The sequence below is a fragment of the Pieris napi genome, chromosome 11, assembly GCF_905475465.1.
Source record: "Pieris napi chromosome 11, ilPieNapi1.2, whole genome shotgun sequence".
Taxonomy (NCBI): Eukaryota; Metazoa; Arthropoda; class Insecta; order Lepidoptera; family Pieridae; genus Pieris; species Pieris napi.
Genome location: NC_062244.1, coordinates 8,247,557 through 8,263,644, shown reverse-complemented (window position 1 = coordinate 8,263,644; position 16,088 = coordinate 8,247,557). Strand labels below are relative to the sequence as shown.

General features: G+C 33.7%; 3 protein-coding genes across 3 annotated transcripts; 2 read left to right on the top strand and 1 right to left on the bottom strand.

Annotated features, from left to right (window-relative positions):
- Positions 1 to 1,875: 1,875 nt before the first annotated feature.
- Positions 1,876 to 4,026, top strand: LOC125053975 (leucine-rich repeat-containing protein 71-like). Its single transcript, XM_047655618.1, has 2 exons — positions 1,876 to 2,088; positions 2,434 to 4,026. The coding sequence occupies exons 1-2, from the start codon at positions 1,926 to 1,928 to the stop codon at positions 3,741 to 3,743; spliced, it is 1,473 nt and encodes a 490-aa protein (XP_047511574.1). The 5' UTR covers positions 1,876 to 1,925; the 3' UTR covers positions 3,744 to 4,026.
- Positions 4,027 to 5,778: 1,752 nt separating this feature from the next.
- LOC125054148 lies at positions 5,779 to 7,547 on the top strand. Its single transcript, XM_047655872.1, has 2 exons — positions 5,779 to 6,060; positions 6,258 to 7,547. Exons 1-2 carry the CDS (start codon positions 5,871 to 5,873, stop codon positions 7,508 to 7,510), a joined length of 1,443 nt encoding a protein of 480 aa, XP_047511828.1. The 5' UTR covers positions 5,779 to 5,870; the 3' UTR covers positions 7,511 to 7,547.
- LOC125054147 (calcium-binding protein P-like) lies at positions 7,536 to 15,921 on the bottom strand. Its single transcript, XM_047655871.1, has 3 exons — positions 15,852 to 15,921; positions 15,347 to 15,406; positions 7,536 to 9,468 (listed from the first exon to the last, which is right to left on the bottom strand). Exons 2-3 carry the CDS (start codon positions 15,387 to 15,389, stop codon positions 8,033 to 8,035), a joined length of 1,479 nt encoding a protein of 492 aa, XP_047511827.1. The 5' UTR covers positions 15,390 to 15,406; positions 15,852 to 15,921; the 3' UTR covers positions 7,536 to 8,032.
- Positions 15,922 to 16,088: the final 167 nt, after the last annotated feature.

The window sequence follows — 16,088 nt, the reverse complement described above, 5'->3', positions numbered from 1 at the left end:
TTTAAAAATTGAATTAATAAAGGTTTTTTACTATTTGCACTTTGAATATTAAACTGAACAATACGTAGCTTGGATTGTGTAGAACTAGGCCCTACACAATCCATTATGTTAAATTTTTTAATAATGCATCTTTTATAGTTTTCATATTCGTGGGTGTACTGTCATCTTTATTGGCTAATTCCACCAACGTCTGCACTAGGGCCATAAGTACATCGTTGTTGGAAATTATTAGATTTTTAAGGTCCTTAGAAGGGACTATTTTAACTTTATTTACATCCGACTTATTTGCAGACTTATTTACAATAACATTACTATTTACAAGTTGTGGTTTTGGTGGAGGGAGTGGAGGGAAATCTGTTTCATTGGTGGTAACTTGTTTTGTTAAGGCAACACTTGCATAAGAAATGTTGCTTTTCTTTTCACTAATCTTCTTTATTTTGATAGGACATAATCTAGAAATCGCAAGATGAGGCCCACTGCAATTTATGCAGCTGATCTCAGTTGGTTTATCACATTGCTTATACAAGTGTTCACCTCCGCAAATACTACATCTTTGTTTCCCATTACAAATCTTAGCTGAATGATTAAATTTAAAACACCTATAGCACTGTAGTAAAGGTGGAATGTATTCGAAAACTCTGTACGAGAATAGATCGTATTGTACATTATTAGGCAGTACATTAGATAAGAAAGTGATGCTTACAGTTTGCAATGCAATGCGCTCTTGTCCTACCTTCTTTGTAAACCTTCTTATTGCCACTATTTCATATATCGAAGAAAGTCTAGTATATAGTTCTTTGTTAGAGATGTTCGCTGGAACAAATCTAATTATGCCGGTTTTTTCAATTTGCGCTGCCGGTATGAACGCCTTCATGTCATATTTTGTCAGAAAAGTGGTATTGTTAATAAAATTATTTGCCGTATTATACTGCTTGAATAATACTGCTATTTTATTGGCATTCACCCTCTGAATGCCCGTCACACCTTTTATGTCCATTGCGAAAATATGATTTAAATATATAGGGCTCTTGTTGCCCAATCTATCGTCGTTTGTGGATTCCACATACACTTTAAAGTCTGTGTTGGTTGAGTTTTCTGGATAAAGTCTTTTATAGTTCGGTTTGTAATAGGGCAGATACGCATCTCGCTCATCGCCGCAGTCCGATCGTCCAGCGCCTTCGCCTCCTCCTTCATCCGTAGGCCTTGGCCGTTTTATTGAGGCGGGCGGGTGAGACCCGCCCCCCTCGTTTACCTCCATTGCTATTGTGCTTTTCAGCAGCTAATAGCAATATTTAAAATCACTTTAACTATAAAAAAATCACTATTTATAGAAAAAAATTAAAATTAAAGTTTAAAGACAACCGCGCTTTTTCAAGGTTCCCGCCAGAATCCAGATTATATTACTCAATAAAGCCACAGACTGAAGTATGTATATAATACACGTGGAAATTTATATAGTTGGTATTTTGTAATGACAAATTACATTAATTATTACTGTTAATTATGAGAATTTGCTTAAAGGAATATACCAAGAATATACATGAATTTTTCATATTTGAAAGTTGTTAGAATATAATTTAGGTGATAACTTAAAATATTATAATCTTTGACTCCAACGGATAGGTCAGAATATTTTTATAAAATATCTATTTAAAAAAATGGATTATGCCAGTGGCCCGTGAGCACATGGAAATCATTAAGAATGACCAAAAATTTAATATATACAAAACAAACAAATAGTAGGTAAAGGCCCGCTAAGTATTCAATTGGAACCGAAATACAAACATTCATTCATTATTATTCTAGAAGTTGAATGAAGTTAATATCCTCTATGCTTGACAATAGCTCCGGCGTCCGTCATTGCGGTGGCGTTTTCAAAAATTAATTACAAACATTCTGTGTCAATATAATCTTAAATAAATAAAATGAATAAAAAAAATGAAATTAAACAATTAACTGACCCTAAAAGAGTGTCAATAAAATCTTCGGCTTCTGCACCAAAACCTCTAGACTTTGATGCTTTTATTCCCTGGATTTGTGAAGAATTTTCAGTACCTTACGAAATATATGTTACTCGGAACCTACGAGGTAGATTACACTAATCACTTACATAATAAAATGTATAAAAACCTTTCTCATATTAGCCGCCTTAGAAATAATTTCTCAATATTTTCATATATTACTACCAGAGTATTTTAGAACCTATAATTTCGAATTACAAAATAACTTTTTGTTTTTGTTTGATCCTATAATTCACACTCACCGTGAGTGGAAAACGGTATTATAGCCTACCAATTTCCCTTAGGTAGTTAATAAGTTTTTGTAGTCGTAGTCAATTGAGCCTTAAATTTTAAGTTATTAGGAGGCTTATAATGTAATGTTTTAGATAATTATTTATGTCTTGGTACATAGTTTATAATGATATATTTTTAGATGACTATATTTCAACCAGCGTCGCCAACTGCCGTCATTCAAAATCTCATACACACCACACTGATAGTAATAAAGTAGATGGAAAAGATTTTAAGTCGACGAGTCAAAAGAGTAGGTTAAATTTTAACAAATTTATTCCTATAAATGCTTCGTATGATACCAAAGGACGTCTAGTGGAAATAACTATAATTGGATCACCTTTTGAAATACCAAGGAAATTAATCATAGCCATTTCTCTATGTGTTCCATTTCATCCTTCGCTATCGAAAATTACAATACGAAAACGAGGTTTGCGATTACCCGCACTCTATGAAGTAGGCAAATTGTTAGTACACTCAAACATTACTGAAGTCTTCATAGAAGATTGCTATGTGCCAGAGGGGTCTTACGATCTTTTATTAAAACGTGCATGTAATTTGAAGCATCTATCTCTACGTCGCTTATGTATCAATGATGTCATTTGTGTCAGAATTGCCAAAAGACTCGATGTCGGAGAGCCAGCGTCGAAAACTTTGCTTACGCTAGATTTAGCATTTAACACTATAACGGATGTAGGCGCTAAAGCATTTGGGGAGACATTACGAAGCAATCGCTGCTTAGTACATTTAAATCTCTGTAGTAATAAAATTACGGATATGGGGGCAGATTCTATCCTAAATAGTCTTATAATATTTCCTCTAACTATAGAAGAGGTTCGTTGTGCCAAAATGCGAAGATTTGAGTATTTTATAAAGAAAATAGCAGCTTTTAGGAAAAATGAGCAGTTGTTGATTTCTCGACGCGAAGAAGAAAAGATAAGTGGATCAGAAAGTAAAGAACGAAGGAAGATTAAAAAACAATCTATTAATAAATCAGGTCAAACAATAACTCAATTAGCTGAAAAGTTAACTCAGGAAGAAATAGGAGATTTTGTAGACGTCTTTGACAGCAGTAATATAAATTATATTAATAAAGGATTACATTGTAATGGTAATTTACGCCTGTCTTCTCTTAATCTGGCGTATAATAATTTGTCGTATGTAACAGTTCGTAAAGTATACGATACTTTATTGATGCAAAGAAATACTTTGGCTAAACTAGGAGGCCTTGTAAGAGTAGTGTTAGATGGAAATAATGTACCAAATGATTGCCAAGAAATAGAGGGTATTAATAACCTTCTCAGTAAAATAATATCGGATTATAGTGACAGTAAACGGGTGTATTTACAAGGCCAGTCAGTTAGTAATACGACTGAGTTAAAATCTGGTAAAAACGCCAAAAGTAAGAAACGAAATCCTCTGCAAGTACAGTCTTTAACGTTAATTAATTAAATAATGTATTCAGAGTCTTCATTATGATTTTGTTTTTTTTAATTCAAGGAATTAATATTAATTCCCCTGTGTTACAGATACGTCTTGCCTTGATGATTATGTTATTTAAGTTTACATTTAGTAAATAAGCGACTATTTTTGTTTTTATTTAAGCAATGTTAAAGTGTATGGTTAGTGGTACGCGTAATATAGATATTTGATTGGATTAACTTTTATAAAGGAATTATTTTATGTACGTAGCGTATTTTAAGTTGTTATCATAAAAAAATGTCGGGCAGGGATACAATATATCCTTAGAAATGCGTAATAAATTGTTTTAGGAAAATATTGTTTTTTATTGAACTTGGTAGCAGAAAGTTATAGTCTAAAGGCCCATTTACACGATGCCATTTTCTTGCCTGTAGCATAAAATTATATCGACGCAATAAATGAGTTGCATGGTCTAAACAAAACGTAACATTCTTGATCAATGGGAAAAGTTTCCTTCTTTCCTTCTTGTACGCAATTATCTCTTCATTAGCAAACATGAGTGCAGTGAGTGAGGGTGTGTTGATCGTTGCTGCTCTTCTGAGGCAAGAAATATTGAGAAAACCTCGTAAAAAAAGGTGTAGGATCAAAAAATGGATAGCAAGATGAGACGTTCTCGGAGCATCTAACAATCTTTGTTTAGAGTTACAAACAGAAAATGAAGATGACTTTGAGATGTTTCGTGTGAACAGAACCCATATTTGTTAGATAAAGTTAGTTCTTCTATACAAAGGCAAAAAAAATTTTTTTGTTTGTTTGTTATTTCCTTTGGTCCGAAACCGTCAACTTCAAATTCCTGTGAAAATGCTGCTAGCGCAGCATTACACGTGCGTCACGATTCCTATATGTAATTTACATTTTCGGTATTCCATAAACACTCATGACTGCGATAAATCTCAATGAACTTTATTATACATATCAGCAGAACTGAATTTCAACACGTTTTTACTCATATTCATACCTCTCTGTTGGATGGTTCTAATCTTTTAAGGAGACTGAACGCTGGTGGTGAGGGTTTATTTTAAAAAACAATAATTTATGTTAATAAAGAGCCAAAGATACACTATCCGCGTCTAGAATAGAAGTACTGAAAAAAAAAAAACAGAAACTATATTTTTATATAAAATTCAAACAGGTATTCTTTATAAACTTTTTCTTTACATGTGACAAGTGTTCCTGCCATTATTACATTAATATTTACATATTTAAACTCCAACACTCTCTTCTAAAACATTTAAGGCTTGAATGCAAAATTTGCCAACGAACATAAAGCGCATGTAAAAATGGTATACGGCACGGCTTGTACGTGTGTTTATTCAAGTCAAAACTTGAAAGCAATAATCTCCTTAAAATAGTTGCATTGAAATTATTTCCTTGTCAAAACTTGATTACAATAATTGCATTCAAGTTTTCAAGTGTAAACACCTGACGGCGATCGTGTGTCCACCGCGCCGATATATCAGTGGCTCAGTTTTTTTCGTGTTTCCTAGAGCTTTGTCGTGCGTACGCGTTTTCCTTTTTAGTAGAAATAAAAGAAACTAGGAGGATGGCTAGTTTCAACCGGCGACAATTGCTTCTTCTGCTTTTGTACGTTCGAAGGCGTCGTCGATGCAAAGAATTTTGGATTCATCCGCTAATACGTGGAGGACGTAGAGCGTTTTATATACTTCACGATAAGTTGCAGCAGTATGAACGCAAGTTTTTTTAACTACAGCTATAGGATGTCCACGACGACGTTCGATTATATCCTATACCACATAAAAGGTGCCATCACACTCCTACTATTTTAGGTACTATTTTATTAGGTGGTATGGTATGCTTTTATAAAGCAATAAAATAACTTAAAAATTACTGCTTTATGGCAGATCCAAACTGTGAGAAATATACTCTATAGTCTATATTAATATTATAACCTTTTATTTGAAGATAAATAATTAATAGGCATTGGTGAGTCTATATTATACTCGTATATTTTCAGAAGCTCTATGTTTTTTTGACTGGGCGTTTGACATATTTTATAACTTTATTGGGTTTTGTATTAATTTATCTATTTTTATAAACTCATTTATTTTTACCATTATTTTTGTAGTTTTTTTTATTATGAAACCAGTTAGATCTACTAGATCTGTGCGTTCTTTGAGGTCCACCCGCTCGCTACGCTCATCAACTGCACACTCCACCACAGTACCCGTTAAGACTGAATTGATAGATTTCGAAAATGTTCTACCATTTGCATGCGCAAAATTTAACTGCCCTTACGTTATCTGCGTAGAGAAAACTCAGCGGAATGGTAATATTCTCTTATTAGTTTTGAACCACCCATTTTACGAGAGATTCATCCATTTTACGACATTTCGCATATGAATTGTTATGTACATGTAGATATATAGTGACTGCATTAAGGCAGCTGCAGTCTTGTGGGAAAAAGTTTATCTCGCATCGCACCTAATCGTTTTTTCAGTATGTAATATTTGTATGTTGTTTTAGATGATTTTTATAAGGCGCTTAAGCAGCAAGAAGGTGTGAAAAGACGTATTAGTATGGCAATAAGTACAAAACGTGAAAATGCTACAACACCAGAACCAGTTCAGCACGACGATGCCGGTAGCTCAATCGAAACAGCAACACAACCTTCATTGACAACCTCCATTAACACAGTGACTGTATATTCTGTATACGATACGTTCAATTGCTTGACAGAAATACGTCTCGAGAGACTTAAGAATGTGCCAAGAGTTCTGTTGAAAGTTATGAGATATTTAGTTCCCTATTATAAAAATTTGACGAGGATCTCGATAATAAACTCTAAAATAAATGCTGCAATAATACACGAAATAAGTAATATTGTGAGAGTGTCAACTATAACGCAAGTTCACTTGGACAGAACACCAGTAAATGAAGCTAATTATGCAATACTTTTAGATACATCAGTCATTCAGTCACTTTCTTTGACTAGATGTAACATTAGTGATGATGTCTGTGAGATAATAGCATCAAAGCTGCATATGTCAACTGTTGGTGAGAAATTATCGCTTTTAAATCTATCTTCAAACCACATCACAGATTTTGGAGCAAAATCACTTGCCGCCGCTTTAAGAACGAATCGTTACTTGCGCCATTTAAATATCTCCGATAACCACATAACTGATGATGGAGCTATTTCAATTTTAAATGTTTTAATGGAATTTCCTTTAACTGATTTTGAAGTTTTGAACAAAAAGGAAAGGTATTTTACATACTTGAGAAATAAACAATCACTGTACTTAAAGTATTTGGAGCGACGGTCTTCAGCTGAAATCAGCAGCAAGCCATCTAAAAGAAAAAAGAGTAGTGCAAGAAAAGAGAAGGAAACTCAACAAAAACCCATGTTGAATGATGATTCTATGAGAGCTAAGTTATTGGCAGAACAAATTTTAGGCCCATTCGTAGATCCATTCCAAGCTGATTGTATTAAACGTACGGATGGCCAGCTATTTTGTATAGGGAATTTGGCACTCTCACACCTGAATATGTCATATAATAATCTTTCTTACATAATGATTAAAGCTCTTAAAGATGTTGTAACATATCAAAAAGGGGTAAGAAAGGTTAGAACACATAATGGATTGATTAAAGTTGTTGTTGACGGAAACAATCTTCCGATTCAGTGTCTAGAAATGAATTTTATCAATGACTTACTTGGCCGAAAGAATTTGGAGTTTGTTAGGCTTAGTAGGGGCTTTTCTAGAGGTATGCCTTAACATTAGTCTACCGATTAATAAACAATTTTGCTTGAAATACATTTATTTATTATAATATATTTAGTATGATATGTATAACATACCTACAGAAGAAATTTTGTACTTTTATACAGATAACTAGTTTTGGTAACTTTATTGTTACAGTTCTAATGGTATAGAAACTAAAATATAGATAATATATAAGGTGTGAAAATTAACTATCAACCTATTACTATATAATACGCTTTAACTTACGACTAATAAGTTTAATACTTTGTTTTTATTCTATAGCACGATAACAAAGAAAATACACAGCACCAACTGTTTCGTTTGTCAATGTGCTCTACTGGCTTTCTAAATAAATTATATTTAAAATGTGGCAGCAAGAAGAACAAGGAAATTTAGCGCCTGACGAATTTAAGTGCTATTACATAAATATTGATGTAATTAAGTTTTATCCTTGTTATGTCTTCGTTCATAGTTCGGCTAAATGGAGCTCATAAGCTAATTGCTTAATGCATTCGCTAATTCGTTACAGTGATCTTATTTTCTAGGCGGTAAGTATTCTCGGTTAGGTGGTTGAGGATACGCCGTATTTGGGCCTTGGGGTCTGGTTGTACCAGTTGGGAAACTGGGTCCTGAAGGTCTTCCCGATGGATAACCCTGGTTCGATTGTGAATCTGGATATCCTGGAGTACTTTGCGGTCCAGGGTAATTTCCTTGTGAAGATGGATAATTGTTTTGTTGTCCTGTCGTAGGATAGTTTGAGCTACCTGGATATGAACTAGATCCTTGTTGACCTGGCCTGGGGTTGGGTCTTGTTCCGGGGTATGTCGAGGCGTCTTGAATTCCAGGATATGACGGAGTTGTTCCTTGTGGGTAAGGGCTGCTTGGGTATCCGGATGATGGTCCTTGGCTTCCAAAATTATCCGGATAAGATGTAGAAGGTCCTGGGTATGAGGGGCCCTGAGGGCTTGGGCTGCTTGGGTATGATGGACCTTGGCTACCAGGATAAGAACCTTGAGGGCTTTGATTACCAGGATAAGAACCCTGAGGGCTTTGATTACCAGGATAAGAACCCTGAGGGCTTTGATTACCAGGATAAGAACCTTGAGAGCCTTGGTTACCTGGATATGAGGGACCTTGACTTCCAGGATAAGAAACTTGTTGCTGAGATCCAATGATGGAGTAGTCGTATATGTTTGCGTTTAATTCATATAAACTTTGAGCTAAGTTGCAGTCAAATTGGTTCCACCAAACACAGACGAAAACTTCTTGTGAAAAGATTGTACCATTCGGACAAAGAAAGTCATAAGTTATGTTATTAGCGCACACGTGGAATGCTTGACAACGAGTTTCAACGTCAGCATAATAGCCCGGATAAGGCTGAGCATCACATCTGAACGATGTTTCGGGAACATACGACAAAATGGGGTAGTCTTTATCAGGTTCTCCAGGGATAGCAGAATAATCGCCACCCTCATACGCTCCCGAATCAAAGCCTGATCCTACAGGTCCAAATCCGGGTGCACCCGGTCCAAAGTTTGAGTTTCCTGGTGCAAATCCTGGCGCTCCTGTCACAGAACCTGAGGAACCTGGCCCAAATCCTGGTGTGGTAGGACGAGCTGTCTGTCCTGGATAATTTTGACCGGGGTAACCGGGCTGTCCTGGATATCCTGAAGGTCCCGAAGGTCCAGTAGATCCTGGGTAATTTTGTCCGGGATAGTTATTGTCAGACTGACCCGGGTAACCTGCAGGTCCTGATGGTCCTTGTCCTGGATAATTAGCTCCCGTTGATATACCTGATGGATACGGTGTAGTGCCGGGGAATCCATCTTGAGATCCACTGGGATATGATGGTGTCGAACTTGGGTATCCACTTGAGGGATAGCCTGGCCGGATAGATGTATTCTGCCCGAAAGGCTTTCCTGGTTTATTATATTCGTAGCCACTCTGCGCTAATGCCATTGCCAGTAGAACTGAAATCAAGATTTTAAGTTATTAGTTATGTATTTATTACTATTATCGCATACATACGATTTTAATCATTACTTAGATTTAATAAAACTCATTATTCAAAATGTATGTCTTTTGCTTGCCAGTTACTTTTTTATATTAATAAGGTAAAGGACCTATTTTTTTATCCAAAAAAATATTGTCACTTTCCGTTATCCAATTTTAAAAATAAAAATGCGATATTATAGGCTAATCTTAAATAAATTGATTTCGATGTTTTTCTGTAAAGTTCAACTCCATCAAAGCGTTAATGTATACCATTTTGAGTTCGTAATGATAACGTTACAAAATGTTGCATGAAATCTTAAAGCCTCCCTTGGATACAATGCGACTGAGCGGTGTAGATGACATCGCGTGAGATTATCTTGGTCTTGCGCAAGATAAAATGTTTCTTAATAATTATGCATTGTGAGTGATATTAAAATATATTTAACGAATAATTATAAAAATTATTTGCTGCTTTTAATAATTAATTATGTAAAGATTTCGCGGTATCTAATTTACCTACAACAGATCTACTGAAGTGACCTGAGATTTTAGCAACAAGCCCTCATTACGTTTAATAAGTGCAAACTTTCGTTAGATTGTTATCATTGCTTGCTAGGGCTGTCGACGATGGCTGTAATACTTTATTGTAACATATTTTATAATAAATTAAAATGTGTTTGTACATGTGATACAATTTTATGATTTGGAAACCCATTTTATAAAAGTGTCATGGTTCCCAGCTCTTCTATAACAAACTTAACACTATAAATATATATATATCTAAACTTAGATTTCTAATTAACGACAGATTTTTATACAAATCGCCCAAAAGAGAGTTCATAAGGTATGATTTCAAACTTAAGCTGCAAGAGAAATTAGAACAAAGATAGATTTGTATTGTCCAATATTGAATCCCAGTTAAAAAAAATACGAAAGTGAGGTTACTATTGCGTCGACACGTTGTGTTGTTTGTCATATCTACTTGAAGTGTACTGGCAACCCTAAACATGACATTGAAATATTGCTAAATGTAAATGATGATCACCGCACTTAATGTTCCTATTATGTGTAAAACCTTATTTTCGGAACATTAGTGAGATAGGCTTTGCCATCAGTAAAAATTGCGCACACTTTTTAATAACATTTCAACTACATCATAGTACATCTTAAATTAAGAAGAATCTATATACATATATATAAATGGGGCCCTTTTTGAAATTAATTTCCCCTTATGGTGGACTCAAAATAGTACCACGCCTGATGACTGTTATCATGGTTACAATAAGTAATAGTTATATTTAAAAAATATCGTTGTTACTATAATAATAATAAAAATTATAGAATATATGTATGCAAATATGAAATAGATGATATATTACTTTAATATAGCCTATACCCATTCCTACGCTTCGTATGTAAGTATACAAAATACCATTTGTAATTGCTACGAAACGTAGATTTTTATATGATTCACGTACAAGTAATAAAACAGAATTTAGTTTAAGTATTTTACCATCTGTTAAATAATATAAAAATTGTATTACTTAAATAATATATAGTATATTCTTTAAGTAATAAAGATCGATTTATCAGAGCTGGATGTTAAACGCGGAAGTTCTGTTTGCTCTGGGTACATGCGAATCGTGCTATAAAATGTAGCAACATAACAAGGAAGATCACGAATTAAACTAGATCAAGAACTAATCATCCGTGAAACAATGTTTGTTGACCGAACTCGCACAAATTTCTAACTATTATATGAAATTAGGAACGTGTGGCAGAACTGAATTTCGCACGAATGGTGTACGAAAAAGAATGGACAGATTTGATCACAACATAAAACAACAACAGTAGTGGACTCTTTATATTTGCTATTCAATTCAAGACAAATAAAATAATATATAAGTCACGATGTTACAAATACTTTTTTTTTATAGCTTAAGGAGTCCTACATATTATTGCACGCTAAATAAAGGAATGTATAAGCAGTCAAATACGTTGAGAATATAATATTGCTATACCTACTCAAACTTATTTGTCCATTGAGTGCCTCATTGTCTACTAAAGAATTGTACGAATGTGAATTTTTAGAAAAACGTCTATCTTTGTATCTCCGTGGATATCGGTCGTAGCTGTCAACTCACATAATTATGCTAAAACAATGTGTTACAAAATATTCTAGACTCGGACATATTGCAAAGACTATATAGCAACTGTTTAATTATATAGGTTGAAAGATTACTAAATTGCAAATGTTGAGACGTGGGCTTGGTAGGTAATAGTTGCCAAACTTTATTATATACCAAATATTTAAGAGGTTATTCGTGTAAAGCTCGCAGTCCGCTTAAAAAATCTAATAATTAAATCCCTTTTGTAACGGTGTGTTGCAATTGTTTTATATTATAAAGTTTACGTATAACATACATTTCTTCACATTCATTGTTTGTATTTTTTTATAAGATTCCCCCCTTCTTGAATATTTTCAACAAGTGGACGAACCGTATTTGTATCACGATCATTCCAAAAAACCCAAAACCTTTCAGATATCGACCAATTTTTCCAGTTTACATTTAGTATGTAGGAATTACAATTTAGTAACATTAAGTATTTTAATGCTCATTAATTAATAATCATACCATTAAATCCATTACAAATGCGAAAGTTTGCTTGGATGTTTATTACCCGAGCACTGCAGCACTACAGCGAACAAATCTTATTGAAATTTTGGACACACACAGGAATGGTTACTTTTTATCTCGAACGTTCTTACGGTTAAAGGAAAATTTTATTTGTATGGGACCATTAAGTAATCTATTAACTGAAAGCTAATGTTTTTAAAGTGCAAAAGTAAATACTAATTAAGATATTTGTTCAAAATACGCCATGTCTGTTGCAGTGACCTATGCATTCAATTGCGTTCACGGAGGCTTTGTTACGAACGTGGTTGCGGTCAGCTGTAAAGGCTCGATCTCACGAAGATAATTTATTTAAGCTTTTTCATATGAGATTTTATCGCACTGCAAGGCGGAGAAAATTAAGGTATTTTTAATATATCAATTTAACACCATTTTCCAACATCAGCAAAAGCATGAAGAGGCAATTTTTTTATCTCGTTTGATAATTATTGAGCAGTGTTGGCTTCAGCGTGCGACTCTCATCCTTGAGGTCGTAGGTTCGATCCCCGGCTGTGCACCAATGGACTTTTTTTCTATGTGTGCATTTAGCATTCGCTCGAACGGTGAAGGAAAACATCGCGAGGAAACCGACATGTCTTAGACCCAAAAAGTTGACGGCGTGTGTCAGGCACAGGAGCCTATTAGATTGAAAAATGATCATGAAACAGATTCAGAAATCTGAAGTCCAGACCTAAAGATGTTGTAGCGCCACTGATTTATTTATTTTATTTGATAATAATTATTGACCCAAAATAATACTTCAAAATAATAATTAGAACGTATGGCAAGAAACAGCATATATAAATGCATTCCCGTGCATGTATCTGTTTGAAACAACCTTAACTTGAGAGTTGAGCGGTTATCTATTGCAGAGTGCACTCGCGTTACGCACCTCGTATATCTTTGCTTTATCTTTACCACGTTTCATTAAGAATTATGAAGGCTCTAAAGGAGGCTGTCAACCAAATTAGGTTGATTTAATAACTAGATATAACTCGTTTCAATTAAATCATTTGACTTGTGAATTGTTACTGATGACTAAAAAAATTATACTACTTATTTCTAAAATAAAGTTCATTAATGTCGTGAGATATTTTATAGATGTAACTATACAATTGCCGTTTATTGTTAAATTGTTTCAACTACGCGTGGAATTCAAACAATATAAAAATTTCATATTACCTATAATATACAGTGTCACGTAGGTTAAATCATATTAATTATGTTTATGTTTAGAGTTCTAGGGAAAGAAATAAATTTAAAGATAAGACTCAGAAATCAGACTTAGTGAGAACTAAATCTCCCGTATGCCAAAATCCTTAGGATTCATCCATTCTACGTGTTTCTCGCACTACTCGAAATTGGAATACAAATTTAGGTTAAACGGTTAAAATCTCAAAAAGTATCCATCGTACATAAATAAATTATGGTCAACATATTCATATTCACACACTTATCGCAACGCAAATATTTTCGGTAATAAATTGTAGACAATTTTAAATGTTTCATTATTAACAGTGAATTCATCTCATAACAAAGGATTTTGAAACAATTCAATTAGTGGGGTCAAATTGGCGATGTCGAATTAATTATACGCTCAGTTATACGCTGAGCTGTTTCTCATTCTTTCCACCTCCGTGGGCAAATATGCCGTAGGCTGCATTTACGGCAAATTTTAGAACTAAGTTTGAAAATTACACACGTGTTCGTCCGAGGAAACATTGAGTAATCATGTTTAAGTGAAGATATTAGTATGTTACAGTCGTCCAGTAAATTTTCTCTCAAGGATATATCCTTAAATATATAAAATAATTAATTATTAAAATTGTTTTTATAAATTCGATGCTACGGAATTCAAAACGCGATACGGGAACGTAGTGAAATAACGTTTTAGATCTTTAATTTCGATTTCAAGTTAACTAAATGGCTTAAATAACCGTTAATTTTTAATAAACGACTATGCGTACGCAAATTAATTAATATTCTCTCATCATATACATCGTAGAATAAAATTATAAAAAATATTGTTAAAAACAGTACAATTACGACGGGCTATTTCAAGGATTAATCTTAATATTTTTTTATGTTAATTCATTCGGATCATGAATAATGTTTTATTTATCTGGAAAATATGTGTGTCAAAATTCATTAGTTTTCGTCTATTCTACGTGTTTCGGGAGTCACTACTAGAGTTTGGAGTCGAAATTGAAGGGGAGACATTAGTAAAAGGCGGATAAAATCTCTAAAAGAGCTGGTCTCTAAATAATGTCTTATTTATTAAGAACTAGCTGACCTGGCTAACTTCGTTCCGCCCTACAACCTTATATTGTATCGTTGTTACTTTAATTTAACTTATTTTAGGATTTCATTAATGTTAAGTATTACATTAATACAACTTTTTTGCAAATACAGAAATGTTTTATTGCTTGCCATTGCGAAAGAAGAATGGCAGTTTTACACATTAGGCATCTTCTCTCTAGCGTCAATATGGCGATACTGCATGTTAAGCACTTTCTGATATCCAATATCTTTTGATCAGGATCAAAGCATGGTTATGCATCTCCTCATTCACCTCAAGATCGGAATTTCTTGAACTGACACGAATTCGACGTAAAATGATGCGTATTTTTGTCAACAGATGGCACCATATGGTTTTTGCATTCGTAAAATTAATTAATTAATTTATTGTTATTCGATAACTTATCCGATATTTTATTGCTTATTCTGCTATTCGGGACGGAAACAAATCCAACAAATCAAAAACCATGGCAATCGGTCCAGCCGTTCTCGAGTTATAAGTGTTGTAACAAACACGACTTTCTTTTATATATATAGATATATGGGACGGCCTATGCAACTGTAAAGTGACACGTCGACGGGACAATTGAAAGTCGACTATTGAAGTGACCGACGTACGAAAATTAAAATCGTAAAATTCTAGTTTTTAAACGCATTTAGCAGATAACAATTTGTACGAATAACTTTTAAATTATATCTTGTAATACAGGTCTTTTATTTATATATTAATTTAAGTCCTCAGTGACGACGCCCGCAGATTCAAACATTTTATTTAAATTTCCTAAATTCAAATACTTCCGTCGCTATTGGCAACTGAACTATTTTGTGAATTGACAAGATTTTTGCGTTTTTCGAAATATCATTCATTAAATATACTTACGGCATATCGTTGACAAACGTAGCATGTTGTTGGTGCTGGTCATTTTACTATTCACTAAACCTGAAAGATGAAGAAATTAATTATTTTTTTATTAAAAACTTGCTCAAACGAAAGCCAAATAAATACAGCATTATATCCAAAAATAGTTCACGAATCCCTTATAAAAACAATACAAACAATCTCTTTATTTTATATGATAAAACTTAATAAAAAAAAATTGTATTTTCTTAGTTTTTTTTTAAACTCAATAAGGCTTTATTTGTTAACGCTTTCTTTAGGCGATTTTTAGTTAAGTTTCACTCAAACAGTTTATACTTTATTTAAATTATTAAAAAAACATGTTTTTAAACTTAATAACGTTGGAGTGTAGCAGTACTACTTTATATTTCCATATAAATCTATGCATGCACTTTATCGAGAATATTTGAAATTAGAATTATTCATTCAACTTTTTAAATCACAAAAGCCACAAAGCACTTCACATCCAAATCACGTGAAAACTCACCACGCTCGCAGTGCAAGCTACGCTCAAACTGTGATTATTTGACAAGACCACTGCTTTTATGGAGACCACCACTATTTGAAGGGATGCGAAGAAGAACGATACTAGGTCATTTGGTACGTGGCTAAGAATTGTTATTAGCGCAGTTGTCGAGATAAAGGTTTTGTAATGCTTAGTGGTGCACTCGATTTGCGTTTATGTGCAATTTTCATCAAATTAGTGTCTTTTCGTTAAGTTTAT